The 27,071-nt window shown below is 42.9% G+C and overlaps 1 protein-coding gene across 4 annotated transcripts; it reads left to right on the top strand.

Moving 5' to 3' along the window:
- Positions 1-6,649: 6,649 nt before the first annotated feature.
- capn12 (calpain 12) lies at positions 6,650-22,639 on the top strand. 4 transcript variants are annotated; one of them, XM_084950245.1, is made up of 23 exons: positions 6,650-6,895; positions 6,963-7,179; positions 8,014-8,083; positions 8,840-8,958; positions 13,534-13,667; positions 13,786-13,957; positions 14,029-14,112; positions 15,076-15,161; positions 15,257-15,334; positions 15,421-15,584; positions 15,676-15,950; positions 16,042-16,053; positions 16,155-16,228; positions 17,911-18,033; positions 18,968-19,004; positions 19,102-19,173; positions 19,272-19,317; positions 19,607-19,668; positions 19,975-20,043; positions 20,131-20,209; positions 20,585-20,701; positions 22,299-22,351; positions 22,431-22,639. In XM_084950245.1, the coding sequence occupies exons 1-23, from the start codon at positions 6,750-6,752 to the stop codon at positions 22,455-22,457; spliced, it is 2,316 nt and encodes a 771-aa protein (XP_084806371.1). In that variant the 5' UTR covers positions 6,650-6,749; the 3' UTR covers positions 22,458-22,639. The 4 variants fall into 4 exon arrangements, with proteins under 4 accessions (XP_084806371.1, XP_084806369.1, XP_084806372.1 ...); XM_084950243.1 differs by having other exon boundaries at positions 6,881-7,179; XM_084950244.1 differs by lacking the exon at positions 6,650-6,895 and having other exon boundaries at positions 7,156-7,179; positions 8,635-8,958.
- The last annotated feature ends 4,432 nt before the right edge of the window (positions 22,640-27,071 follow it).

Here is a 27,071-nt window from a genome sequence, read left to right as displayed (position 1 = left end):
CAACCAGCAGAGTCACAGGGGAAGTTAATACGCTGCACACACTCACACACACATCTGCTGTCTAAAAACAGGAAGATTTATTGACGTAATGAGAAGATATCTGAGATTTTTAGAATAGTTTTGCTCTCTGTATTGATACTGTGTTACTGTTAAAACAGTTTTCTGGATATTTTCGGCAGTTTGTGGTCAACAAGCAAAGCCGCTGAACACACCCGTTTGCTTGTTTGGGGCCCCTGAGGTCTGAGCCCGGCTGATAGAAATACTGATAAGTGTGGTTATTTGAAGTTTCAGCTGAGATGTCTTAAACATCTAGTAGCTTGTTTCTAAAAATACGCCATGACATGAAATATAGTCACTGAGTCATTGATGAGAGGGGAAATATTTTCATCGTGTGGGTTGCAGAAGTAACGTGCAGGAGTGTCCGTGCAACTTTAATGCATTTAGATCTCCGTGTCGTTTTTATAGTTTAGGCTGTTTTGAAAAGCTGACAGTTGAATGTCTTCTGCAGAGAATTGACAGATTTTTAAATTCAAGGTCCTCAAATTCAAGGGGGGGAAAAACAAAGAAGGGAACAGGGATCAGTCCAGAACGTCAGGCTCATCGTCACGGATGCAAATAGAAATTAGCCACAGACCAGCGGATCCAGGAGATTTTACAAAACAGAGCTTTCAATATTTAAAAGAGCCTTCTTATTCCTCAACTTCATGGGTCATTGTGGACTTCTGGATGTGAAGCTGTGCTCTCTGGCAGCAACCACAGATTCAGATTAAACTTAAGATGATTAGCTCTGAAAATTCAAGCACAAAGGGAACGTATGAGCTGTAGGTCTGCTTTGCTATGGGGCAGGCCTGCAGCCATGAGAGGCTTTCACTTATGTATGAGAAAGATTGTGCTTTATTATGTAAAAAGCCAATTAACTGTGAGTTTTTAATTACATTTCTTATGGTATACTGTGTGAAGCTTCCAATCATCTCTGCAGTCCTTGCTCTGTTGTCTTCTTCCTCCTCAGAATAGCTGAAGAGGAGGAGGAGGAGGAGGCGGCAGGAGCTCAGGATTAAATGATCAGCAGGGCCAACAGAAATGAGGATAACAAAACGGGAAAGATGCATTTGGGAGTGGTCAGACTAACCACAGGACTCCCTCTCTGCTCTTTATCCTCGCATCGTTCCCACAATCCCCACCTTCTCTCGTCCATCCCTCCTCCCGCAACGACCGCAAGGTGAAACCCGAACCCTGAAATTACACCCGCGTCTCCTCTCCTGCCCCTCGACCCCCCTCTCACCCTCTGAACAGTGAGAGTGTGGGAGGATGAGGTGAGAGGCGGCAAGATCCCGCGCAGCCATCAGTCATGCCTCTCTTTTTGCCATTCAACACCTCCTGATAATGCGAGCAGGGAAAGACAAGGCGGGTTCATTCTTATAATGTCACTGATCACTGGAGACGAGCTCTGAGGGAGGAGTGCCACTTCATTTGCACCGAGTCTGTGAGGCACTGATGAGACCGAGGCAGCTGGTTTATACAAAAACAATAAAAAAGCACACACAAAAAAGGAGGAAGTTCAGTGATTTCTCCTTTTTCACAGCGTGAGATCTAAAGCTTCAGCAAAGAGGAGTTGGGGGCGGCGGGGACTGTAATGATGCTGAAAATACATTTAAAAACGAACCTAAATAAAGCTCACTGAGTAGAGTGACGGTTGTTTTTACGCTCACAGATAAAAGTGTGTGTTTGTGCGTTCAAAGCCAGCAAAGACAGGTTAATGTAATCGTGCAGGGATCAGATGTACAGCACACTGCTACACTCTGCTGCTGTATTACAGCCGTAACAGTGCAAGAAGTCTGCAAAGATTACAACCTCATTTACAGGAGGTGCAGCAACACAGAGATTTTATCCACTCAGAGCTCGATATGATGCATTCACACTCCAAGCCATGCTCAGTATTCACCACAGTGTACCACAACACAATAGGTAAAAAACAGATCAAATATGACCCACAATATTCAAAAAGTTCGAGGACAACCCACAAGAAAGCCTGCTTATTTATTCGTCTGAAAAAGAAGAAGAAACTGCGTTAATCATGGCATTTAAATCAATATGATCTGGTAGAATGCTCTGTATAATAATATATATATATGTCATATAATGTAGTGATACAAAAATACAATGCAAAATTATCGTATAGCTGGATAAATTGTCAATATAATTTACATTGCAGTGCAATAAAATGCAGGATCAGTTAAGAAAGCAACATCTAAAGAGGGCCTCCTCAACGGACTGCTGACATGAATGATGGTAAATGCAAGTTCTTGTATTATTCTTCTCTGGCACCGACATGTTCGTACGTACAGCTGCGAGCATAAACAGAGATGAGATGCACCTCAGTAACCACGAGAAGATGGAAGAGATAAATTCACCAAACATCTGCATCGCCAAATGTTCTCTGACGCCTGGACTGTTACTCTCTTTGTCTGTCAGAAATGTGTGCTCATCGCGCTGTTCCTGCTGCACCTGGCCGCCCATCTCTTTGAACACGACTTAAGCAAACACACACACAGTAGCTCAGTTGCTCAGCTAATCACGCACATATATTGACATCAGTTTGTGTCTCGTTTAACCTGGAGGCGTCAGTGCATGAATGCTGGAAAAACTGGATTTTGACCACTCGCCGCAGTGCACGAACACGGCGCTGGCTGGGGTCAGAGGCGCTACTGTCGTAGCATGCAAAGCAAGGTTAAGAGGTAGGGTTCACTCCTGGGACAGGTGAAAATGCTTTGATGTGTCTGTGCCCTGCAGGCCTGAGGGCAGCTGAACTGCAGTTCTTTACTGCCTGAACCAGAGTCTCCACATGCATCAAACATCCTCTGTCGCCTCAGCTCTACAGGTTTGTTTTCCACAAAAATGTGCTTTTTCAAATATGTTTGTCTTCATAATTTTTGCATGATGTGTTGCATCAATGCAACTGAGCCTTAATTAAATGCTGCAAGGTCCAGTGAAGCGTATTTAGTCGGGTAAACATTACAGAGAGCAAAGACGCTGCAGAGAGTCAGCACTGATGGCAACCTAAAGAAACATAGATCAGCTTTATTGGGTACACCTTGCTACCATGGCGTTGGAGCCCATTTATCTTCATGACTGCTTTAATTCTTCGTGACAGATTCAAATCGGTGCTGGAAACATAACTCAGACATTTTGGTTCATGTTGATGTGACAACGTCACAGAGTAGCTGCAGATTTGTCGTCTGCTCGTAGAGCAGGAGAAGGACGTAAGGAAGTGTGGAAGGAGACAAACAATGGGAGACAGCAACACCAGAAACTGGATCTGGAGAGAGATTAGCCAGTATTGTGGCACCGCAAAGTATGGTGAAAAAAAGTTTCCTAGAGTCCTTCTCATAATCAGTACAAGGGTGTTGAGTGGTCAGCTGCTGCTACAGATGTGACAGACAATCATGAACCGCAGCAGAATCAAGTAAATGGGAGTTCAGCCAGAATGAACCTTTTTTATGCATTTTAGCAAAAGTGACAAAACAGAGGACGAAAAGAAGAAAACTTCAGAGAAAGTCGGCCTTAATTCCATCGTTCCTTCTCCGCCACACTGTGGAAAATAGAGGCATATTTTCTGAACCCAAGAACAATTAGTTCCAAAGCCAGAACCACAACAATGAGCAAGCTCTCTCCCAAAGATCAGCACGAGGCCATAACGCAACTGCTAATGGTAATTTTCATGTTGTAACCCTGAACTCTCCAGACCTATTTAAAAGCAAGTCCAGCTCAGACACTGAAGCTCTCTAACAGTCAGATAGCTCTGACCTCATTAAAGCTGAGAGGTCGATCTTTTCCAGGCTGCTAACGGGGAGGATTTACTCCAAACTGCATCGGGCACCAACAACCATGACACGTTCAGAAACACTTAAATTACCTTTGCTCCTCATTCTGATGCTCAGTCTGAACTACATCATGCCATCTGATTGCACTGAGTTGCTGCCATGTGATTGGCTGATTAGATATTTACATTAACGAGCAGTTGAATATTGTGACCAGAGACATCCATGTGAAATTTCGCAAAAATCACATCGAAATGAAAATTTACTTCAAGCAAACTCAAACCTTATGACTTCGAGAACTCTTAGAGAGGAGACGTCTTTCCAAGGATCCCAACAGAGATTTAGATCCTTGGGCTTAAGGTCACTGGAAGATATGGAGTCACTCAAATATTGCTACAGACTCACCAGCTGACTGAAGTAAACATATTACTGCACCGGAGAAAAATTAGTGATGTGTCATCATCATATCAGAGTTCCTATTGGTCCAAATCCTATTTTAAACACCCTTTGACCTCTTCAAGAACCTTTCATTCACAACATTTGATCAGATTTTAGAAACTGGCCATAGACTTTGTATAAAGATAAAACAGTGCCTGAAGGTGTCAAATGAATAAATACATCATAATTCTGAAATATAAAGTATTTCAGAAGTACTGAAGTGAATTAAAAATGAGTCACTGAGTAAGTTAAAAACTTATGAAAATCAAAAATATTTTACACTGGAGAGAAAACTATTATAATATGAGTACAAGAGAATTACAATTAAGAAGCATATTAAGAATAATATATAACATGATGTTAAAAATTTACAAAATTACAACTAAAAAAAGAGATAATCTTTGAAAAGAAGGACACAAACTACAGAAATAAAACAACTAATTTATAAAAATGTAAAAAGTAGTTGAATACAGACCACAATTAAAGAACTGTATCACAATAAAAATAAGATAAGGAATCCAGGAAGAGTCAAAACGACATGAAAGGCGAATTAGTTGTATTTTTAATAAAGAACAAAACTTCAGATTGTGTCTAAAAGAAACTCCCATCGGTTGTTTTTCTTCGTGTGTCATTGACGTCCTTTGGCTCGAGTCTTATTGAGGCATATTAAGGTCCCCTCTCTGACCGCTTCAGCTTGCTGTGATGTGTGTGAGTGATGCAGCAGAAAACAGGCCGGGACAAAGCCGGTTAACCAGCGCGCAGGGTGAGACGGGTCGGGGGGTTGCTGGTGCCGGGGTCGTGGGATCAGAGCGGGTCAAGGAGGTGTGGGAGTGTCGGTCGGCCCTCTGACCTTTGTCACCGCTTCCTATAATCCTGTCCTCAAAGACCGCGCGGACATAATGGAGAGCCCATGAATGAAGTTAAATGGTGACCATTAGGCGGATACGTGTCGCTATTCTTCTTGTTTGTTTAGTCCCGGTCAGTCTCTCGTTTTCGGTGTAATCAGGCGTGTGATGGAAGGACTGCTGGAGACGCTTCAACAGCTTCCTGGAGGTGGATATTCACCTAAACTCGCTGAATGACAGCAGAGGGCTCGGGGAGAGTGGGGGTGTAGGAGATGTAATTGGATGTCCACTTCAGATTCAGAGGCCGTATCACAAAAAGGGAGGCCAAACCAAAGCACCCCTGTCCGGATACCGCTTAAAAGGGTCCATATGGGTGAGGCAGCATCTCAAGACATTTAGGTCAGGATTTAAATTCAATTTTCTGTGAAGCAGGCTGGATTATTTTTGTTCCACCTCAGTTTCAGTGTCATAAAAGTTCCTCTAAAGGAAGATTTGTGCAGATAAAAGGCAAACGTGATTATAAATGGAAATGTCTCATATTTATGTTCTAGAAACAGGAGAAACATCACTTTAGTTCAGTGATTTGTTTGCTTCCTTGATCCCTCCTGGAGCACATCCTCCAGATGAATGGAGTAACAAGTCTGTCTTTTTTATGTGTTTGCATCAATGCATGAAGTCTTAATTGACAGGGAGTTTTTACACTTTATATAAATCAGGATCAAAATCAGCTTTATTTTCTTTGTCTACACATACAACAGAACAGACAAACAGACAATATGGACAACAGCATAAATGTTTAAGTGCAGGCTGTTGAAAGAACTATAATATTGCCTTTTATTCCCTTATGTCGCCTTTAGTTTTGTTGTTTTAAATAAAAACAGTACAGTGCTCTATATAAAGCAGTGTCAAATTAAAGGAAAAGCCAACAGAAATCAATCAGCATGTGGCACCAGAGCAGCTTCGGGGCTCTCTCTTCATTCACCCTGATCTCCACAGAGGATCACTCTTCCACGGGGATGTTCTCACATTTTTTGGTATTTGATGATGAAAGCGCAGCATAAACTCTCCCGCAGGCCCAAAGGTGATCAGCTGGGTTTTCATCCTGGAAGAAGCCACTACTGCCATCACAGCTGAAATGTTTCATCATGAGAGGAAGCAGCTCAGAGCTGCTGCAGATCTCCTCACTGCAAGAGGTCAAAGATCAGGGGTTTTCTTTTAATTTGCCAATCCTCTTATATATCGCGCTTAGAGAGCTTTCAGTGAGTAAATCAGCTGTCACCATGAGTCCCGCAGTGATCTGTGGTGTGTCGTCCACTGGAGTGCACTGCCACCTAGCGCTGGCGTTGGAGAACTGACTGGGGTTTTCTCGGCATGCATGAATAACATGCTGGCAAATCCAAACGTCCTTATTAGAGGTTTAAAATGATTCCTGTTGGTGTTTTGGGTCTCACTGGAAACAAGCTTCCTGCACGCACGCGAATATAAACGTGCTGCAGTCACAGTTCTGGATGTTTTACAGAAAGCAAACAGAAACTTTTAAAGATTTGAAGTTTCTTCATAGTTTTGAGTGAAGTTTTGTGGCACTTGCTGAGTCCCTGCACAGACCCCTTTTCGTATCATTTTCGCATCTGTCTGCACTCTCAGCACGATGGACAATAAACTCCAGAGATCAAAGGCGCCCCTGGCACCGTGTTATTACTCCGACTCCCGCACCGAAGGCCCCCCGGGCGCCCCGCATACCTTTCCAGGCTGGGCAGAGCCGGGGAGGCGCTCCAGCAGCCCTCGCCTGATCCGGTGGGTGTGCGCTTTTTCTTTTACTGTATTTAAGCTCTCACATTTGGCATCTGATAGCATTTTTCAGCGCACCCACTGACACGATGGCGACCAACAACGAGGCTCATCTGGGCTCCACTGAGAACCCGATCAAGTTCAAGGACCAGGACTTTGAAGCTCTCCAGGCAGAGTGTCTGAAGTCCGGCGTGCTGTTCTCTGATCCAACCTTTCCAGCGGAGCAGAAGTCCATCGGAACACCGGAAGACCCGGACCCTAAAAAGGCTATTCAATGGAAGAGACCCAAGGTGCGAAAGTTTGACCACTGACATGTTGTGCATGCGCATAAAGAGCCAGCGGTTTTGCGGAGGTTTAGGTGTTCGTGGGCTTATTTAGCATGATTCAAACAAAAACTCTGAAGTTAAAGAAAGTTTGTCTGTTTTTCAGGTATGTGTTTCTAAATGTTCCCCCCACATTCTGCACATGAGCTCTCAGCAGCGCTGATGTGGGTGTAGACAGATTTAACCAGGTGTGTCACAGGTGTGGAAAAACCTTGAGAAGAAGGAGTTGAGAAAGAACGAAGTGAGGGAGAACTGGAAAAGGTTATACAAATCATCAAGAAAAGAGCCAAATGTCCATTCACATATCCTTAATCTAGTTTTATATTGACACCAAGTCACAAAGTAACCAAGTACATGAACAAAGAAAAAAGGTTTGGACTTCAAAAGTAATTTAAATATATATATATTTTCCAGGGAAATCCTTGTAAAACAGGGCCACATAAATGATTCTGTAAAATGTCAGATAACTTAGTGTTTTTAATTAAAACGTTCTTAAATGGTCAATCATTGAAGTTATTCTATATATTGTTTGTTATTCTAAACATATCACCATCATCTTCCTCACAGAAATTAAGATTTGAGCACAAAAAACAAATATAAGAACTAGGCACCATCTAAAAATGTCCTGTCATGGCCACAATGAGTATATGACAAAGTCGGAAACTCTCCGGTAGAATTAGTATAAAGGAAGTCAAAGTTTAATGGCTTCTTAAAGAGGACGTGGGGATCGCAGGAGGTAAAACATTCATGGTTATAACAGCAGAGCTTGTAAATTGTGCTCTTTTTGTTCTGTTTCTGTAGGAAATCAGTAAGAACGCTGTGTTTGTCGAGGACACGACTGCAACCACTGATATCTGTCAGGGCCAACTTGGTGAGTACATCTGGAAAAAGAATAATCTTTTTATCTGCCAGCTGTTTATTATCAATCCACAGGGATTGAGTGATGAAACCAGTCATGTTGAAATGTCTCAAACTGGGATTGCACAACACCCAGTTAAATGGATACAGGCGATTGAAGTAGCTGTACAACGGGGACAAACAGGCTCAGAGGGACCAAAACATCTAATGTGCAGCCAGAGGGAAAAGAGTCGTGTCTCTTTGTGGTCATCAAATCCTAAATCTGCTGGGGGTCATTACCCCATCGAGCTGCAGCTTTATTAGCCTGCAGCATCAGCTAAAATATGCGTTTCTCAGTCTGTTTCCAATTTTGATGAATTATACGGCTGTTTTCTGCAAAACAGCAAACTCGTCCTCCACCTCTGGGATTTCTTCATTGATGATTTGTGTCGTCGGATGTGTGCGAGCATGTCACTGGCACAGATCAATTCCCCCTCCTCCTCCGCCTGCCTCTGTCTCCATGTCTACGTTTTGGGTTTCCTTTTAAGCTAAATCTCAGTCTGTGTTTTTCCATGATTTACACAGATGCTAACAGTTACTGCAACATCTGCAACGCAGAACAGATGTTGGCTGCTGGAGAAGAATGTGGTTGATTACGTGTGTGATGGAGAGCTACCAGTCTACCTAACATGGATGCGGGAGACCACCACCTCGAGGCCCTCTGAAATACTTAATAAATATAAAAAGTGATCACCTTTAAACTCGTCACACTCTTCTTCCTGTTTATCAGGTAACTGCTGGCTGCTGGCTGCCCTGTCCTGTCTGACCGCGCACCCCTCGCTCTTTATGAAGGTGGTGCCACCAAACCAAAGTCTGAGCGACCGTTACGCAGGGATCTTCCATTTCAAGGTAAGAACAGACTCTTTTTCTTAGTAATGAGAAACGATGCTCACTCTTTCCCCCAAAACAGCATCTATATTATCCTCAATGCAAATTGCCCACAGACAATTCGAGGGAGGCCTATTTGCCATGCTATTACGGAAGGCTAGCTTTCTTGGTCTGTGCAATTACCATCAGTAATGCGGGACATTTTAAGGTCGATGTGGACTGTAAACCAGCGTATACTGATTTAAGGTTTGACTCTCATCATCCACTGGAGCACAAACTCGGCGTTACATCAGGAAGTTACAACACAGAGCGAACACCATCCCCACAGACACAGCAACCAGGGAACCAGCAGGAAGAACATCATGTCAAAGAGGCCCCGATTAAATTTGGTTTATTGTGGCTGAACTTTTGTGAGCGCTGTGAAAGCACCCAAAGAAGAAAGCTAACTGCTCCCTAAGCAAAAGCCTTTAGTGATGCCTTATGTGTCAGGAGCATCAGAATAGCTGAGATGCATCTTTTCAAAACACTGTGTCTCTGTGGCGTTCAAACCTCAAATCCCCACGCCAAAAACTGGTCCACCCCAAGTATTAGGTCGCTCAAAACAAACAGACTAATATATTTTTTGCAATTAAATGCCAAGAGGATTGCTATGAATTATACTTTGTGGAAGCCAAACAACCTCTGGCAGGGCACAGAAGAGCTGCCCCATCAGGTCAGTACTCAACAGTCTGTTTACACCTGCAGGCCAGTGGCCACTCCTTCAGTGAGGATATGCACATAGTGGAGAGAGGAACTCTCTGTGAGTGGTATTCACAGGCGTTAAACAACAGTCATGAAAATTTGCATATTAACAACCATGAAACTAACCTCACGGGCCATTGTTAGTCAGAGCTGCTGGTTTTGGTCATTACGTGTTTGTACTGGGAACTGAAGATGTGACTCAGAATGGTGAAAAGTTTCTCTGAGTACAGGTGAACGTGGATTACTGCAGTTTTAAGTCATATTTCATACAACGTGAAGCTCATTTTTTAAGTTATGGACACACATCGAACAGAGTATGCTTTAGTATAATCTATCCATTTTCTTCCACTTATCTGGGGCCGGGTCATGGGGGCAGCAGCCTAAGTAGAGAAACCCAGACCTCCTTCTTCAAAGCCACCTCCTCCAGCTTGTCCGGGGGAACACCAAGGCGTTCCCAGGCCAGCCGAGAGATATAATCTCTACAGCGTGCCCTGGGTTTGCCCGGGGGCCTACTCCTGGTGGGACATACCCGGAATCGCCCAGGAGGCATCCTTGTTAGATGCCCAAACCACCTCAACTGGCTTCTTGCAATGTGGAGGACCAGCGGCTCTACTCTGAGCCCCACCTGATGGCTGAACTTCTCAGCCTATCTCTAAGGGAGAGGCCAGCCACTCATTGGAGGAAGAACATTTGTGTGCTTGTATCCGCGATCTTGTTCTTTTGGTCACTACCCACAGCTTGTGACCATAGGTGAGGGTCGGGACGTAGACTGCAAATTGAGAGCATCGCTTTTACGCTCAGCTCTCTCTTCACCATGATGGACCAGTACAGCGTCTGCATCACTGCAGCCACAGCACGACTCCGTCTACTATCTCTGGTTCCCTTCTCCCGTCACTCGTGAAAAAGACCCCGAGATACTTAAACTCCTCCACTTGTCAGGAACTTGTCCCCGACCCGAAGTTGGCCGGGAACTTTAGTATAATCATGCAGAGGTTTCTCATGTCTGTTCATAAAACAGCATGAGGGTAATCGAGCAGCTCAAAGTTGACAGGACTTAACAAATCATTAGGCAACAGTGAGTACATCCGTTTTTGCATACAGCTTGTGTTGTTGACAGCACAGATTTGACTTAAATTTGCCCAGAGCTGTATCAAGTTGCTTTATTTGAAGACACGATCACAAATTCAGCCAAATCTGGAGCCAAAAGTGTCAATTAAAGTGTTTCCCTGAGTTTTTTTATTAAATCATTACACACAAAAACTTAGGTCATATTTCAGCATAGATGTACACAAAACACATCAGTCTGTGGCCCTCGAGCTAGTTCATCTGCTGGTAGTTCTTGCCAAAGTTTGTGGTCACATATCGTTTGGCACAACATAACACAAGACTAAAAGCTTTTTGTCTGGTCCGGCTTGAGCGCCTTTGAAGAGCCATTTATTCTGACGAATGTGAGGCCTCCACAAACATAATTATATTTAGACACCCCTTAAATTTAAGGACAGATTGCCTGAACTAATTTATATTTTATCTGATTTGGCTCTATCCTTTGAAATGTTTTCTGTGAGTTGTCTTTTTGGTAAGCTGCTGTGCCACGGCTCTGGTATTTATTGAAGGCAGCTAAGACACGTATCAACTCATCCTGGAGTCATTTCTGCACAAAGGCCTCCCAGCTTGAGGGAGACAAACATAAACCCAAATCTTTATCAGCTCATTAGAACTGGCGATTCTTATCTGGAGAGTTCAACACTTATTCTCTGGCTCTAACTTGCTCAGATCAATAAAATACCAACTTCATAGACACGTGAATCTTGCAAAAGCAGACACATCGGGAAGTGATTGTTTTGGCTCGAAGCTCTGGACCTTTAGAGACTGCCGTGGAGAATGTGGCGTGACTGAACAAGCAGGACGGAAGGACTGGAAACTGATTCTGCTCTGTCAGAGTAATTGGAGAGCAGTTCAGACATGCAGGTAGTGACTCCCCCGGGACACCTGTACACACACACACACCAGCCGTGAAAGACCAGTGTAAGCCTGCTTTCAGCTACTGTTGTGTACACACCGTTAACAGTATGGTACACACCTCGAGCCATGACCAGTAACGACCTGACGAGCTGTTGTTTTTAAATTCTCCTTTATAAACCTTTTGAAGCTTCATATCTGGACAGCTGATAAGTCCCCTGATTGTTTCTTGTTGATGTGAAGGCATAATATTAAATTATAGCATTAATTGAGGCAAGACCATCTTATCTACAGGCAACAACACACCAGTTTAAAGTGCTTTCCATTACTTAATTTAATCATCAATCATTAATTTTTCTCTGTAACTGACGAAGGTCACGTTAATCGAAACGTTGTAAAAAAAAAAAAAAAAAAAAAGTAATGTTGAGCGGGACAGTGTGCAGAGATTATATTATATCATTATTATATTTTTCTTCTCTCTATGAACCTGTCATTGATTCAGGTACGCTGAGTCTTCCTAAATTTGTTACACGAGTTAATTTAGTCGTTGCAACAGTTCAGAATAATCTTACACTGGTCTTTGGTCATCTCCTTTGTGTTTAAAGCAGTCTGCTCGGCTCCCAGGGTTACTTGGACGTAAACTGACTGGTAGCTGACAAAAACTAAACTACTAACTGAAACATTTCAGTTATTCATCGATTTTCTTCAGCCTGCTAATTCAGAGTATTGTGGGGAGCAGATCTTACATGTGTGAACGGCAGGGTGGCCTCAACAGGCCACCGACATATCACAAGGCTACCACAGGGAGGCAGGCAAATATTCACACCTACAGTTTTTCACTAGTTAACCGAACGTGCACGTTTTTTGACTCTGGGAGGAAACTGGAATAACCAAGGGGACATGGACAACACCCAAATTCTGGCCAGTGGATTGAAACCCATGACCTATTTGCTGTGAGACAACAGTGCTACTAACCACTGTACCACCACACTGCTTGCATTTCAGTTACCTGAAATGCAAATTAAGATAAGACTGAAAGCTAACTGAATTACTAACCAATATGGTCATTAAAGTTAAAATTTAGACAAAACAGCCACCCAGATGAGACTGATCCCCCAAAGGGATTTGGGGTGGTGTCAGGACAGGACTATTTGCAAGTTAGCCAAAGAGGTAACTACACTGTGGAGACATGCTAAGACTAGCGAAAACCAAGCTAAAGCTAAACATTTTTAAAACAATAAAACCAAACTGAAACAATTGTTATTTTGTTCTGCAAACTAACTGAAATTAAACTCAGAAGAATAAAAGTCAGTTTATCTCTCATTATTAAAAAAAAAAAGTTTCCAATATTCAGACTTTCTCTAGAAATACTCTGGGTCTAATGCGTCACCAGAAGTATCAAAGCTAACTTATCTGCTGAATATGATCACAAATTGCTTTGGAAATCTGAACTTTGCCAAGTTCTCTTTGTGAGGTTTGTTTTCTGTTGCAAAAAGGTCAAACAAAAGTGCAGAGCATGCATGTTGTTTTACACAGAGGGACGGTAAGTCTAGAGTATTTACATAGACTAGTTTTCCATCTCAGAACACTGTGTAATAAAAAATAACTCGTGCATCATCATGAGAGATTACATGGAGACAGAATACGGCAGTATGGAGCCTTTCACTCAGTGAGGTCAGCCTGACACAGACAAACTGCAGTCTAAAGGTGGGGGTGTTGTGCATCGCTAATAGTTTGTTTCTACTGACCCCAGCTGGCCAAAAGAAATCATCACGTTCTCACTCAGTTTTCCTCCTCATTACAGTTCCTCCTGACTCATTACATCCTCTCCTCCTCTCTTCTCACGTCTCCCTCTTCTGTCGCCGTCTCTCTCTCTCTCTCCCTCCCTCTGTGCAGTTCTGGCAGTATGGTGAGTGGGTGGAGGTGGTTGTGGATGACAGGCTGCCAGTACGCGAAGGCCGTCTGCTCTTCAGCTACTCTCGCACCCGCAATGAGTTTTGGAGCGCCCTGGTGGAAAAGGCCTATGCCAAGTCAGTTTCCACAACCAGCATATGTTTCTGGGTTGTAATGTCTGAGATCACCCACTCCTTTTCTGTCTGTGTTATGTCGCTAACAGAGATAGCCACTTTTCTCACCTCCCATATGTAGGTTAATCGGATCTTATGGGAGCCTGAAGGGAGGCAACATTTCAGAGGGGATGGAGGACTTCACTGGAGGCATCGCCCGCTCGCTGGAGATCTCTTCTCGTACCCCTCGAGTCCTCTGGAGGTCCTTGGCTGCTGCTCTGTCCCGAGGGAGCCTGCTCAGCTGCTTCATCCAGGTACACTCAGCACCAAACTCCAGATGTTGACACTCACGCACGTGGATGTTAACCTGTGTTTGTCTTCACAGGCCAAGAGCGCCTCAGATATCGGCAAGGTGACAGGAGAGGGGCTGATAAAGGGCCATGCTTACGCCATAACTGATGCTGACAAGGTATCACGAAGATGAGTTTCATTAGTGAGCACAATTTTCACGCTATCTCACATTATATCATTTTATTCTAAGCTGATGAAATTTATTGTGACAATAAATGTAATCTCATTTATATTTCATGTCTCCTTATTGTAACTTGACTGGATTTCATCCTATCTTGGAATGTAATTGACTCATAATCCGCTCTACTTTGATGGAAGGTCGTCTAATCTTGCGTCAAATTAAAAAAAGATCAAGATGAACGAGAGCACTCAGAGAGCGCAACTACCTCCAAGGGCTAAACAAAAACTTTAATGTTTTATGATGTTTTTATTACAACATGCTGATGCTGGCGTCACTGAGACGTCGCAGGGCGTCGTATTGAAAACATAAAAAGGTTGTTGTACAGCTCTCTCCATGTCCTTTCATACGATATGTTACTCGATATGGTTTCTTGAAATTTTTCTCAAGGTCAACTTTGATCTTGGGTGCTAACAGTGAAGGTCGAACTCAAATGCTTAGCCAACCTTGGTATTCATGTCCCTCAAGGCCTAGAATATTGCGAAGTTTGAAGACGATCCTCCAAAATTGTGGGTAATATAAAGTTTTTACTAATTTTCACCTAAATTAAATCAACTCAAGCTGTTATTGGTATCTACCATCACACAAAATTTAAAAACGATATCTTGAAAACTGTGGATGCTAGACTGCTAACAAGCAGACAGACAAACAAATGGAACTGATTACAGAACAATCAGCTTTATTGTAATTTAATGTCTGTCAGTCTACTATGATCTGTTCTTGTAATCAGACTAGATCTTACACAGCACTTTCATAGTCTGATCATTTTTTCATGGAATTATACATTTTAAGACTTTTTCTCGAATCTTGATGTAAATAACAACATAGTGAAAAATTATCCTTTCAAAATAAGACTTCATGTGTGTTTTATAAGCTTCTTTTTTGTTGTTGTTTAAATTTTAGTTGACAAAACCATCAGATGAGATTTTGCTGCTGAGGCTGAGAAACCCCTGGGGTTTTATCGAATATTGCGGACCCTGGAGTGACAAGTGAGTGTGCATGTTACACAAAGAGAGCATGCCCACTCGCAGTTTACAGAACATCCACGGATGTTGAGTTTGTCTCTGCGTGTGCGTGACTGCAGGGGGAAAGAGTGGGAGAACATGGACCCGACAGAGAAGGAAAGGATCGAGGTGAAATGCGTTGAAGACGGAGAGTTCTGGTAAGAAGAAGAAACATAAAACTTAAACCAGTGAATAAATCTCTTGTGGCTTTAAGAGCTCTGATGCGAGTAGCCGTCTCTGTTAGGATCAGTGCCGAGGACTTCTCCAACCTCTTTGATGTTGTGGAGCTCTGCAGCGTCAATCCAGACTCTTATGATGAAGAAAGCACACCTGCCAGCTGGGCCATCACCGAACACGAAGGCTGCTGGCTGCCGGGGAGTTCTGCTGGCGGTAGCCGCAAATATAACAGTACGGTTCAAATCTGGATCACTGTTCATTCAAGCTTTACTGGGATCCTTTCTGTTGCCAGATGTTGCTGTCTCTGCTTTTTTTTCCCCAGAAACATTCTGGAAAAATCCCCAGTATACGCTGGTCCTCAAAGAGAAGGACGAGAATGAGGATGAGGACGATGACGATGACGTGGGGGACGATGGCGAGGATGACAATGATGAAATGGAAGATCCGACTGTGACCCCAGATTCGAAGAAGAGAGCCGAGAAGCAGAAGCAGAAGCAGAAAGTCAAATGTTGCACGGTGCTGGTGGAGCTGCTGCAGAAAAACCGAAGGCAGAGGGATAAACTCAACTTCCTGTACATCGCCTTTCACGTCTATAAGGTGCCATATTTATCCAGCTTTAACGTTTCAGCATCTTAACTCTTTTTCTTGACACACTCATGTGACTCATTCTTTTTTTCGTTTTTTCCAGGTTCCTTCTGAGGTAAATATCTACCAATTATCAATAATTTATATAAAATCAAATTAACATGAGAACTATTTTCATTTCTCAGTAACTGTTTATTTTTTTTCACGTAACTGCAGAACACTTGTCTGGACCGCAGCTTCTTTATGAAGAATCGCCCAGCGTGTCGTTCTGGGAAGTACAAAGCTCAAAGGTATAAGATGAAACTATGAAGAGACTGCATGTTGCTCTTTCAAACACAAAGAGAGCTACGCGTTCACACGATGATCCCAACAGCTGCAGATCCTGATGCTGTGGTGAATGTTTGAGACACTTTTAGTCGTAATTTTGAGTAATACCTGAGCTAACTCTTTATGTAAGAGAATTTTGTCATCTTTTGCTGAGTTCTTGCTGAGTTCTTGCTAACTTTGAACAGAAAAGAGATTTAAAAAAACAACAACAGAAAATCAGTCAGCCAGAGCAGCTACAGTCTGTATCATATGCTCAAAACCGTTAAGGGAAGACTCGATTATTAAAGTATAACACACAGTTAGTTAAACTTAAGGGAGATCGGTCTGTCCAGTCAGGAAACAGAAACCATTCCCTTTCACCTGCTTTGGAGCAAATGAAAATGACAGCAGATGCACTGGAGACGCAACAGGACAACATTCAAAATTACTTTGAAGGTGATGACCATTGCTCTCTCCTCATCCCTCCTGAGTGATTTTCTCCAGGTTTGCTTTTTGCTAGTGTCTTTGTCACAACTGGTAACATGATACAGTACCTGCAGCGAATTCAGCTTGCACAGATACTCAATGATGGCACATCAAGAGTGTGGAGGAATACCAAAAGATGAGGAGAGACAGACATGTCCACAGATGGGCATCAACCAGCCCTGGGACTGGTATCTGCTTGATGGTGCAATGAGGAACAGAAGCACTACCAGAATGCCTGTGCTCCAGACCAATTCACCGGAGAGCACCACTGGTCTCGTTGCCTCTTCACATTTTGATATTTGTCATGTCCACTCCAGATTTGTGTCTCTTACCTGGACTAGTTGATCTGGACCATCCTGGTCCTGATCCGGTCCTGATCACTCTACTACTACGAGTAATCCATCACGCTCTTTTCTGAGCTGAGTGGCTTCTGTCATATTTCAGGCCTGCTTGAAATATGAATATTCAGGCCAGAACATAGTGACTGAGTGTGGTGGTCTCTGCCAGGTGACTCTTGGAAAAACCTGAAACCTCTTGTGGTCAAACCATATCTTCATTTATGATATACTGAGGTGTCAAAACTTGTCATTAAGCCTACAATGGAGGTTGTCAAATGCCGCCTTTATGGGGGGAAAGAGTTAAAGGAGGTCTGACCCTGAAACTACACTTATGAAGTCTGTTTCTGACAGTTTGGTCAGGATGTGGGCATCCTGCTGGGGATAATTTTGTTGAGCTTCTGGTTGTCTTCACAAAAAGGAGTATATACTGGTACTGCTGCTGCCTTGATGTCGTTCTATGGTTCTTTCCAGCTCTCCTCATCTCTGAAATCTCCCCCATACTTGTGTGAGTGTGCTGGTAGAAACAGTAAATATGGATGTGCCATTCTGGAGAAGCTATGTGAAGCAGGTGCAGGTACAGTGACAGGAACGGGGGATGGTCTTGTTGTTGCCTCTCCAACAGACGCTGTGTGATTTCCAAAGCAGGTGAAATACATTCACAGTGGTTTATGCTTCCTAGAAGGGACCAACAGGGAAGTTTATCTGACTTTGTGTTTTACTGTGATGATCGAGTGGTCGATCATCACCTTAATGTTTTTGAGCAGGGTATGTGTGACATGTTTTGTGCATAGAATCATTTAGCTTATTTGTTAGAATCAGTAAACATGCTGTTTGTCCTGCAGAGGTGTGTGGAGAAAGATGCGTCTGGATCCAGGTACTTACGTCATTGTGGTATCCACCTACCGACCCAACATCCCTGGAGAGTTCTTCGTCCGCACTTTCTCCAAGATTGGAAACACTCTCGAGTAAGATGGAGGAAATTTAGCTTTCATTCCCCCAAAAGATTCCAAAGCAAGGATAAAGAAAAACTTTCTGCATAGTCTGATGTTAGAAAACAGAAAAAAAAACTACTTCTGATAGCATGTGTGAATTATTACCGCTGTGTGTGCGTCTCCCTGCGTCTGCACTCGTCATAGATATTCTGTCAAATTATAAACTCACTTCCCGAGGGCTCAGCTGCACGCCTGAATCACCTGCCGCAACACTCACACTGAACAGCACAGTCATAGTCACCCACACTTCCCTGTACCTATCAGAGGCTGAATTATATGTTAAATATAAAACACTGCAAGCAGCTTATAAAACAAGCTGGCACCATACCAATACCCTGTGAAAAAAAAAAAAAGCTATTTTAGCCTGATGTAAATTAAACTGTGAAGTACTTGTAGTAATGCACTGTTTTCTTGTACACTGCCTGATGTTAGAGGTTTTGGGGAAACTTTTTATCCCATAACAAAAGACCAGCTCAAAAAAATAAAGTACGATGGCTGGTCATAGATTAGAGGCCTTGTGCAACCACGCTGACGCGTTCAGGTGTGTGTTTATGCAATTAAATCTGCACACGCTCAGTTTAAACGAGTCAGTTAAAAAAACTGATGAAGTTTCCTGCAGGAGTATTAACAGTAGAGACCCCGAAGTCCAGGAATACCTATATTTTTATCAGGTTACATAAGATAATAACAGGCGTGCAGGCGCTTTGCAGTCATTATGCATTGTGAGTCATTTTTTGGCTTTCGACCAAGGAGAAATTAGACTGCAGGACCTCTGATTGTTATAGTATTGCTAGTGCTACTTAAGTAGCCTAAAGTATCTTAGTGCTTTACTGCAGTTATTTTTGTGCAAATGAGTCAGCCAGATTTTTTACAAGTACAACAATCTGACATGGCCTCTGTGTTCCAGGACTCAAGACTTTGCCTGCACCTCCAGCTTCTCACAAGTGAGTTCACAGACTTCTTCGGTACACATTACAGTACTAGATGCTAACAGGTGCTAAAAGCTGTAGTATGTTTATATTTGTTTTGTTTTTCTATCAGGTGATGACTGCTCCTGTCTCCTCAAAGGATCAAGAGAGAGTGGAGATGACTTTTGACAAGCAGGCTGGCCTAGTAAGAATCATAGCACTCAAACACTTCAGGCTCACAAAGTAAAGAAAGCTTTGAAGCTTTTTTTAAAAAACTGTTTCTCAACTGTGTCTTGCGTGCAGGACGACAGGCTGAACGTCAAAGACATCATGAAGCTGTTCAACTCAGGTCAGAGCATCCACTGCATTACCAGAAGTCAGTTTTAGTAGTGTCTGTATTTATGTGTAATACCTACAGTGGCCACCAGATGGGAGCAAAGCAGCTCCTTCATAGGTTTGAACAGAGGTCGCCAGTCTAGACAGAGGCTCATACACAGTCAGATGAAGTAAATTGAACTCAGTTGAGTAATGAAAAGTGACGACACTTGTCCTCACCTTCACCTTTCCTCTGCTAAATCCAATTTAAACCCTTGTTTTCTCCCTCTCCATCAATCTGTGCCTTTCTTCCCTAATCGCAGTTCTTGAGAAAGATTACCATCTGCCTTTGGAGACGTGCAGAGAGCTCATCTTTGGAGAGGATGTATCCTTTTGCCCTCAGTTTATTCTTTAACATCACTCGCATTCCAGTCTTTTTGCTTGCGGTGCACTGCGATCCTTGCTGACACTGTCTGCGCTGTAGGCACGTCCTCGTGTTCTTCACGTTACAGCTGCAGCTGTTAGAAACCAGACTGACCTTTGCTGGTTTCACGCTTCCTTGGGGCAGACGCTTGCTGACTTCTGCAGCTGAGTCATTGTTTCACCCTGCTGTTCACTATCACGCTCCTTCCTTATAACTTTATCTCTCTGTCTTCTGTCCTGTTGAGATGTCCTTAAACTCTGCTGGCAGACTAAAGGGCGCTGCGCTCTCAGCCGTGAGCAAGCAGGAACCCTGCTGGCCAGTGTGCGCAATCTGCAGGTACAGCTCAGTCTGTGCGCACATGTGTGTGTCTGTGTGTGTGGATGAGAGTCATGTCAGTGTTACTGATGCTGCTCTCTTTTTCAGTCCATCTTTTCTCAGTTTGATGAGGATTCTTCTGGAAGCATGAGCCGCTTTGAACTCAGCTCAGCACTGCAGGCTGTTGGTATGCACACACACACACACACACACACACACACACACACACACACACTCATTTTCATATCTTAGTGAGGACATCTAATTGACATTAGGCTTTCCCTAGTTGTTTACTCTAACCCTAGCCCCTATCCATCAAAAATGAATGCCTAACCCTTAGACTAAACCTAACCGTAACCTAATTGTAACCCTGACACTAAAACTGCATTTTGAGCCTCAAAAATGCCTTCAAACTTGTGAGGACGGGCATTTTGTCCCCATAAGTGACTGGTGGTCACCACAAGTATAGTGACATGCCAGTTTTCTGTCCTCAAAAAGATGTCTAAACATGTACACACACACACAGTTTGGGTTTACACCTTCGCTCTTCCCTGTTTTCCAGGATTCCAGTGCGATAACAAGGTGGTTGAGCTGCTGTCTGAGCGGTTCACATCTGGAGAGCTGGACATGCCCTTCCACGGCTTTTTGTCATGTGTCACCAGGCTGCGCAAGCTTTTTGGTAACACACACAAACACACACTTGTGTGTACATCTATCATTCATGTGCACTCTACTGTGCTATGTTAGCGCATCCATTACTGTTATTGTGCACAACTAATGCAACTCAGTGCAATCAGGCATGTAGACACGGTCAAGATGACCTGCTGAAATCCAAACTGAGCATCAGAATGGGGGAAGATTTTTGCTGGTAGTGTATTTGAGAAACCGTTCATGTATTGAGAGTTTCCAAAAAAAAAAAACACCTCTAGGGTTTACAGAGAATGGTTCAAAAAAGGGAAAATATCCAGTGAGCAGCAGTTCCCTGCGTGAAAATACCTTGTTGATATAAGAGGTAAGATGAAAATGGACAGATCGCTTCAAAATGACAGGACAGTAACTTAAATAACCACTTGTTACAATGAGGGTATGCAGAGGGGCATTTCTGAATGGACAACATATCAAACCCTTAAAGCAGAAGACCACACTGAGAGCCCCTCTGTAAACTAAGGCTACAATTCTCACAGGCTCAACAAGGCTGGACAGAAGTTTGGAAAAATGTTGCCTGGCCTAATGCATCTTGATTTCTGCTGCAACATTAAGATAGTATGGTCACAGTTTGGAGTAAACGTCATGAAAGTATGGATCCATCCTGCATTGTACATCTATTCCTTATTGGTTCTCAGAGAAATTTAGAATTCAGCTTAAAACCCTGTCATTAACATATGTAGCCTACATGGACAGGCTTATATATCAGAGCCACTGAGCCACGTTCTTCAATCGCGATCACACTTTTTAGGCTGTTGGCTTTCACCCATTATTTTTGGCCTATTGCTCCTCTGTCTAATCACACAAATCCAGGTGTGAAAACGGGTGTGGGTCACAATCAGCCAAGGTTTCGGGTGAATCCACTGGGAGACCTTGCTCCACCTTACCACATGACTAACTCAGAACAAATGCTCCGAGATTTGAGTGGGCGTTAAGGCGTCTGGGAAGGGATGTCAAAACTGGATTACAAATGGCAGATAGTTGGTGTTGTAAGCCACCCCCTCACTTCAAAGAGGGTCGTTCACTCCTCTTTCTACTGATGGTTGCTTTTAGAAGGATAACACATCATGTCATAAAGCTCAAATCATAGAGCGCCTTTGGGATGCGATGGCCCAGGAGATTCACATCATGTATGTGCAGCCGACAAATAGCACCTTGTTGAGTTTGGGCCATAAAAAAATTAAAGGGGTTGTCAAGGAAGAAGAGGTCCAACGTGATAAAAGTAAAGTGTACCTGATGAAGTGTCCAGTAAAATTAGAATATCTTCTTTTTTTATTTATATATCAAGTGATGGTTCAATTAAGAAAAGCCCAGTTAACTTACAGTGTACCTCCGCATGGCAATCATGCTTGTATAATGAAATAAGAGAGATTTTTAACAAATAGAAAAATTAATGAATTAGTTAAAAACAAAAAGAACAAACAAGGTATCAGCTATCGTGCCAGATGCCCTGATGTAAGTACTTGGTCTCAACTTGGCCACCTCAGTGAAAACCATCTGGCTCTGATGAGTCGAGTGTTGAGCCTCTGCAAATATATCACATGCAGTCATCTCCTCCCCTTTTCCCCCAGCTCTGTATGAGTCTGAGACCAGCCAGGAGGTGAAAGACAGAGGGATCAACTCTGTGAGTATCAAACATGCTCGTTATGCACTGACCCCGGACCTGAACTGGCTTTTCATTTTCTGCTCGTGTCAATCTGCAGTGGCTGCTTCAGTTTCTGACAGTGTGACGGCGTTTCATGAAAAGCTGTTCCACACGGACCCCGAAGAGCTGCCGGAGAAAGTGAGAGAAGCTGCTCTCGCTTGCTGTGCTGTTGTATTCTTGCATTCTTGCTTAACTGAGTAGTCCTACAATTTGTAATCAAATCCAGTTATGTTACTCCACATGTAATAAAAGCAGTTTTAGAACCGATATGTCCTCCGTGCTTTTGTCTTTTGCGTCAAACAGCGACAAAAATGTTTTAAAAAGCTCTCAGGTCCCTCTTTCAGAACATAAAAGTGTCAAAATGATTTTGAAATGGCAAAAGAAAATATGTTTCTAATTCTTACAATTGAATTAAATGGTACAGATGACTTCAATTACCCACATGGTGAAAAGAAAAACACACTTCAACCCCAACACCTTACTCATCCACTCACACACAAGCGTACCCTGAGATATATGCACTTATTAACACACACACACATTCAGAGCGAGTACTGCCTGCCCCACCGAGGGTGTGAGGGTGATGTCTCAGCTACACGCACCATCTCTATTCTTATCACACTGACGCCACGTACAGCGTCAACACACATTCGCCCCCTCCTCCACTACGTTCCCTCACTCCCTCCATCCATCCCTCACCCTTTCTCCACCCTCCTGTTCTCTCTAGTAAGTGTCTGAGTCTCACAATCTGCATCCTCCTCCTCCTGCTGGTACATGCTGGCTGCTCTCACTCTCTCTCTCTCTCAAACACACACACACACAGGTGCGCACACACTCATGCGCATGCAAGCGAGCAAATGTCCTTTCTACACATGCTGCTATTAATAGCCCCTTTACTCACACACCACCTCCTGTTCATCCTTAGGTGAGTACACACAGGTTGCCCTCGGCAACCGTCCATTTACATTGTGATAGAGAGAGGAGGAGACAAAAGCAAGGGAGAGGAGAGAGGCAGACAGGAAGGACCCATAGAGAGTGGTTCTTATGATTGCTCTCTGTGTACGGCCTCTTCTTCACAAACACCTACTTTATTCAGTTATTTATTTATTTTCCTGCTTTCAAACCGTGTGGCTTCCTCTTATCTGAGTGTTTTTATCCTGGAGAGGGTTTATAAAACAAGCAACAAGAAACAAAACTGATAGCGTGCAGCCAGGTTTGCAGCTTCTGGAGCCTGCAGTGAGGCACAATGGTGCAAAACGACATCGTGCTAACAGAAAGACGATGTGTCATGTTGATGTTTCGCAGAAAAGTGAGAGAAAAACTTCATTTAGTTTGTAAAGAATGAATCAGGCAGAAGCTGATGGTTACTGAGTCCTTCAGCGGTACTGCATGTACCTGGGAATGGTTATATTTTTTGAGGTTTGGATTCTTATTTTCTATTATTTGCGTTTACTGTTTTGCGTATGAAAGCTTTGTCTTCCTGCTTTCAGTTTATTCTTCGTGTGATTAATTCATTTTTATTATATTATATTGGTTTCCATCTTTGGTTATTCGTACCACCCCAATTTTTCTTTGTATCGTCTTAAATTTGAGTTTTCGTGTCCATTTTGTTTCCTGTTAAACTTTGATAGTTTTCTCTGGTGTCTTGTTGCAGTTTTGACTTCCTGTTTGTCTGACTGCCTTGATTGTTTTCACCTGTTCTTAGTCACTTTCCCCTCTTGTGATTAATCCCAACTCCGTCCCCGGCAGTCTCTGTCTTAGCGTCTGTCTGGCTCCCCTCGTGTGCTGTTAGATTTTCAGACTTTGTCTTCAGCCGAGTAAAAGTCTTGCTTCTTGTTATTTTGTCTACCTGAGTCCTGCATTCGGGTCCTCCTCACTTCACACTTCATGACAAATTTCCTCTTAACTCTCATCCAGGATTTGTGATATTTACTAAAGGACCCCTTTACTCTCTCATATTGAACTGAGCCTCAATAAAGTCTAGGGTCGCAGACCTCTTCCTTTCTTTGTGTAACAGGTGGAGGAGCACACCTGTAGGCACTCGGTTAATTGTTTAAAAGGCTTAGTTAGCTAATATTAGCTGTTGTGTACAGCAGATAAGCATATACTTTTAGGTGTGGTTTGGGGCTAAACGTTTCTCTTTTAAAGATTTGATCACTGTGTATTTCCAATCAGTTTAACTGAATCAAATGAATTTACCTCCGTGAACTTTGAGCCAGTTGATAACACAGGGATCATGAATGTGTGCACCAAAGTTCACGATAATGAAATATCTGAGCCATTTTACTCAAAACTGCAAATGTGAATTTCACGGTGGTGTGAGAAGAAAAGTCAGGAGGCTACACACAAGTGATGGGGATCCATTATCTGGGGACCATGATTTGTTTTTACTGATTAAAGTTTATTACATTTATTGCTTCAGTTCATAATTAGAAGACAGCAGATAAAAAATTAGAAAGAATAGAGAAAAAATAATTCATAAGATAGTAAATAATTTAAGTAAAATAACTAAAAATACATGTTATATCCAGATATATTCGTCAGTGGAAAAACAGTCATCATATCTTTATATGGCAATTCTTCCCCAGATATCCGATCCCACATTTTCAGCATGTCAACATCCTGTTCAGCGTAGCCTTAAAAAAATCTGAGGAAACCCGACAAGCGGAGCACAGAAGAAGTCTCGGACCTATAAAACTATATTCATGAGATGAATAGAAACCGAAGGTCACGTCTTTAAGCGCTAGAGGGGAAAAACCCAGCAAAGACCTGACCCAGGACCACTTTCTGATAACTGAAGCCTCATCAGAAATGGTCTCAGTGGAAGGGTGGCTGTCAAAGAAACTATTCTTAAGACAGGAAAACGGGGAGAAAAGGTCGAAGTATGCCAAATTATACAAGAATTGGACGGAAAATCAGTGGCAGCGGGTTTGATGGAGTGATTTTTGGTTCATATTGCCATCAGTATATACTGAGAAGGTTAAGAGAGAGGTACAACAGTCAGAGCACACAGCCATGTCTAAAACACGGTGGAGACTGTGTCATGGTTTGGAGCTGCATTTAAGATAGTGGTGTTAAAGATCTCAACAAAACTGATGGAATTATAAACACAGAAAATTATGGTCATATTTTGAACCACCATGCAGTAACATGTGGAAAGCATCTGATGGGCAATCCCTTCATTTTTCAGCTTGACAATGAACCCAAACACACAGGCCAAGGTAGTAAAAGCAAACCTGGATAGAAGAACACAGAGTGAAACACTATCAGTCATGGATTGGCCTCCCCAGAGCCCCGACCTCAATATTATTGTAGCATTGTGGGATCATCTTGACAGAGAACAGAACAAAAAGAAAAAAGCCAATATCCAAAGAGGAGCTTTGAAAGTCTGGAGAACTATTCCTGAAGACTACTTAAAGAATTTACAGGAAAGCCTGCCTAAGAGAGTTCACTTATATACTGTATTAGCACGTTGGTTTACATGTTTTAATGAATCGCTGCACCTATTTTCCATTTTCCAAAACAAACTACAAAGAAATGAGGGCTGGCTCAAGACTTTTGCACAGCACTACAAGTACATTTCTGTTCATTCTTCAATAATTACAGCTTTACAGACATTTTTATTTCCCTGAGACACCCACGAGGCAGCACTGAGATAACCATTAAAACGTTAACAAATCCCTAAAGGCCTTAAAAAGGTAATGAGCACTAACCTTTTTAGAAGTTATTCTGATTGATTTGGTATCTCTAATGATCCTAGAGAGCACCACAGCCCACACTTCCCGAGAAGAGCAGCAGCTCAGGCGGGAGCCTTCATATCAAGATAAAGAGAAACAGTTTGCGGCTGATCTGCCAGGATAAAACCGTAAACTGTGTCCTCTTCCTCGTATAAAGTCTGTATTTTCTCTGTTGATTCTTCTCTCTCACAGCAGCTGTGCTCATCCTTCCACCTGCTCTCCTCCCCTCTTTTCTTCACACCATCCTCCCTCCTCCCCCCCCCCCCCCCCAGCTGTCCTGTGGGATGTGATGATGCTCTGACAGGCTTGGCGTCTGTTCTTGGAGGTGCTGGTATTTTTGTGCCACAACGACGGGGGCTGCTACAAGAATAGTGCCGAAGTTGTAGTGTATAGTGTGGGGGTGTCGATCTGGGGAGAGCAGGGATGCTTTGAGAACTGTGAGATTTTTAAGCCATTGTATAGACAGGAGGGAGACCAGGGAGGCTTGCGTAAGTTGGCTCACTGGGTGCAAATTTAGACTGGGTTTGCTCACGCATAAATGTGATGAGCAGTACTATCTCAGTCGTCAGAGCTGCGGTATTTTAAGACGCGAGTGTATGCTGGCACGGAACGTGGGGCATATTTATTGTGTGTTTATTTACAAGTCGTGAAGAGTGACAGCTGATAATTTGAGAGGCAAAGATCAGGATTTGCATCTACATTATGCACCTCTCCCCTTTCCGTTCCTCTTCCTGTTGTTGCTATTTATTTTCTAAATGGCAAACTGCTATAGATGGTTGTCCAGGTGTTTCACAGTCACTGACTCTCGCACAGAAATAATGAGGTGATGTAACATCTCACTCAGACTCCCTTTCTATTGAGCCTTCACTTCAGACAGCAAGATTAGAGCTTTCAGATGAATTTATGGATTTTTAGCTTTTCTATTTTTCACTTTTTTTATTACTTCCATGTGTAGGTGTCTG

The sequence above is a fragment of the Perissodus microlepis genome, chromosome 14 (assembly GCF_051167445.1).
Source record: "Perissodus microlepis isolate ML-2025 ecotype Zambia chromosome 14, ASM5116744v1, whole genome shotgun sequence".
NCBI classification, from domain to species: Eukaryota; Metazoa; Chordata; class Actinopteri; order Cichliformes; family Cichlidae; genus Perissodus; species Perissodus microlepis.
The sequence above is the reverse complement of the archived record's forward strand: the minus strand, read 5'-3'. Positions and strand labels throughout refer to the sequence as shown.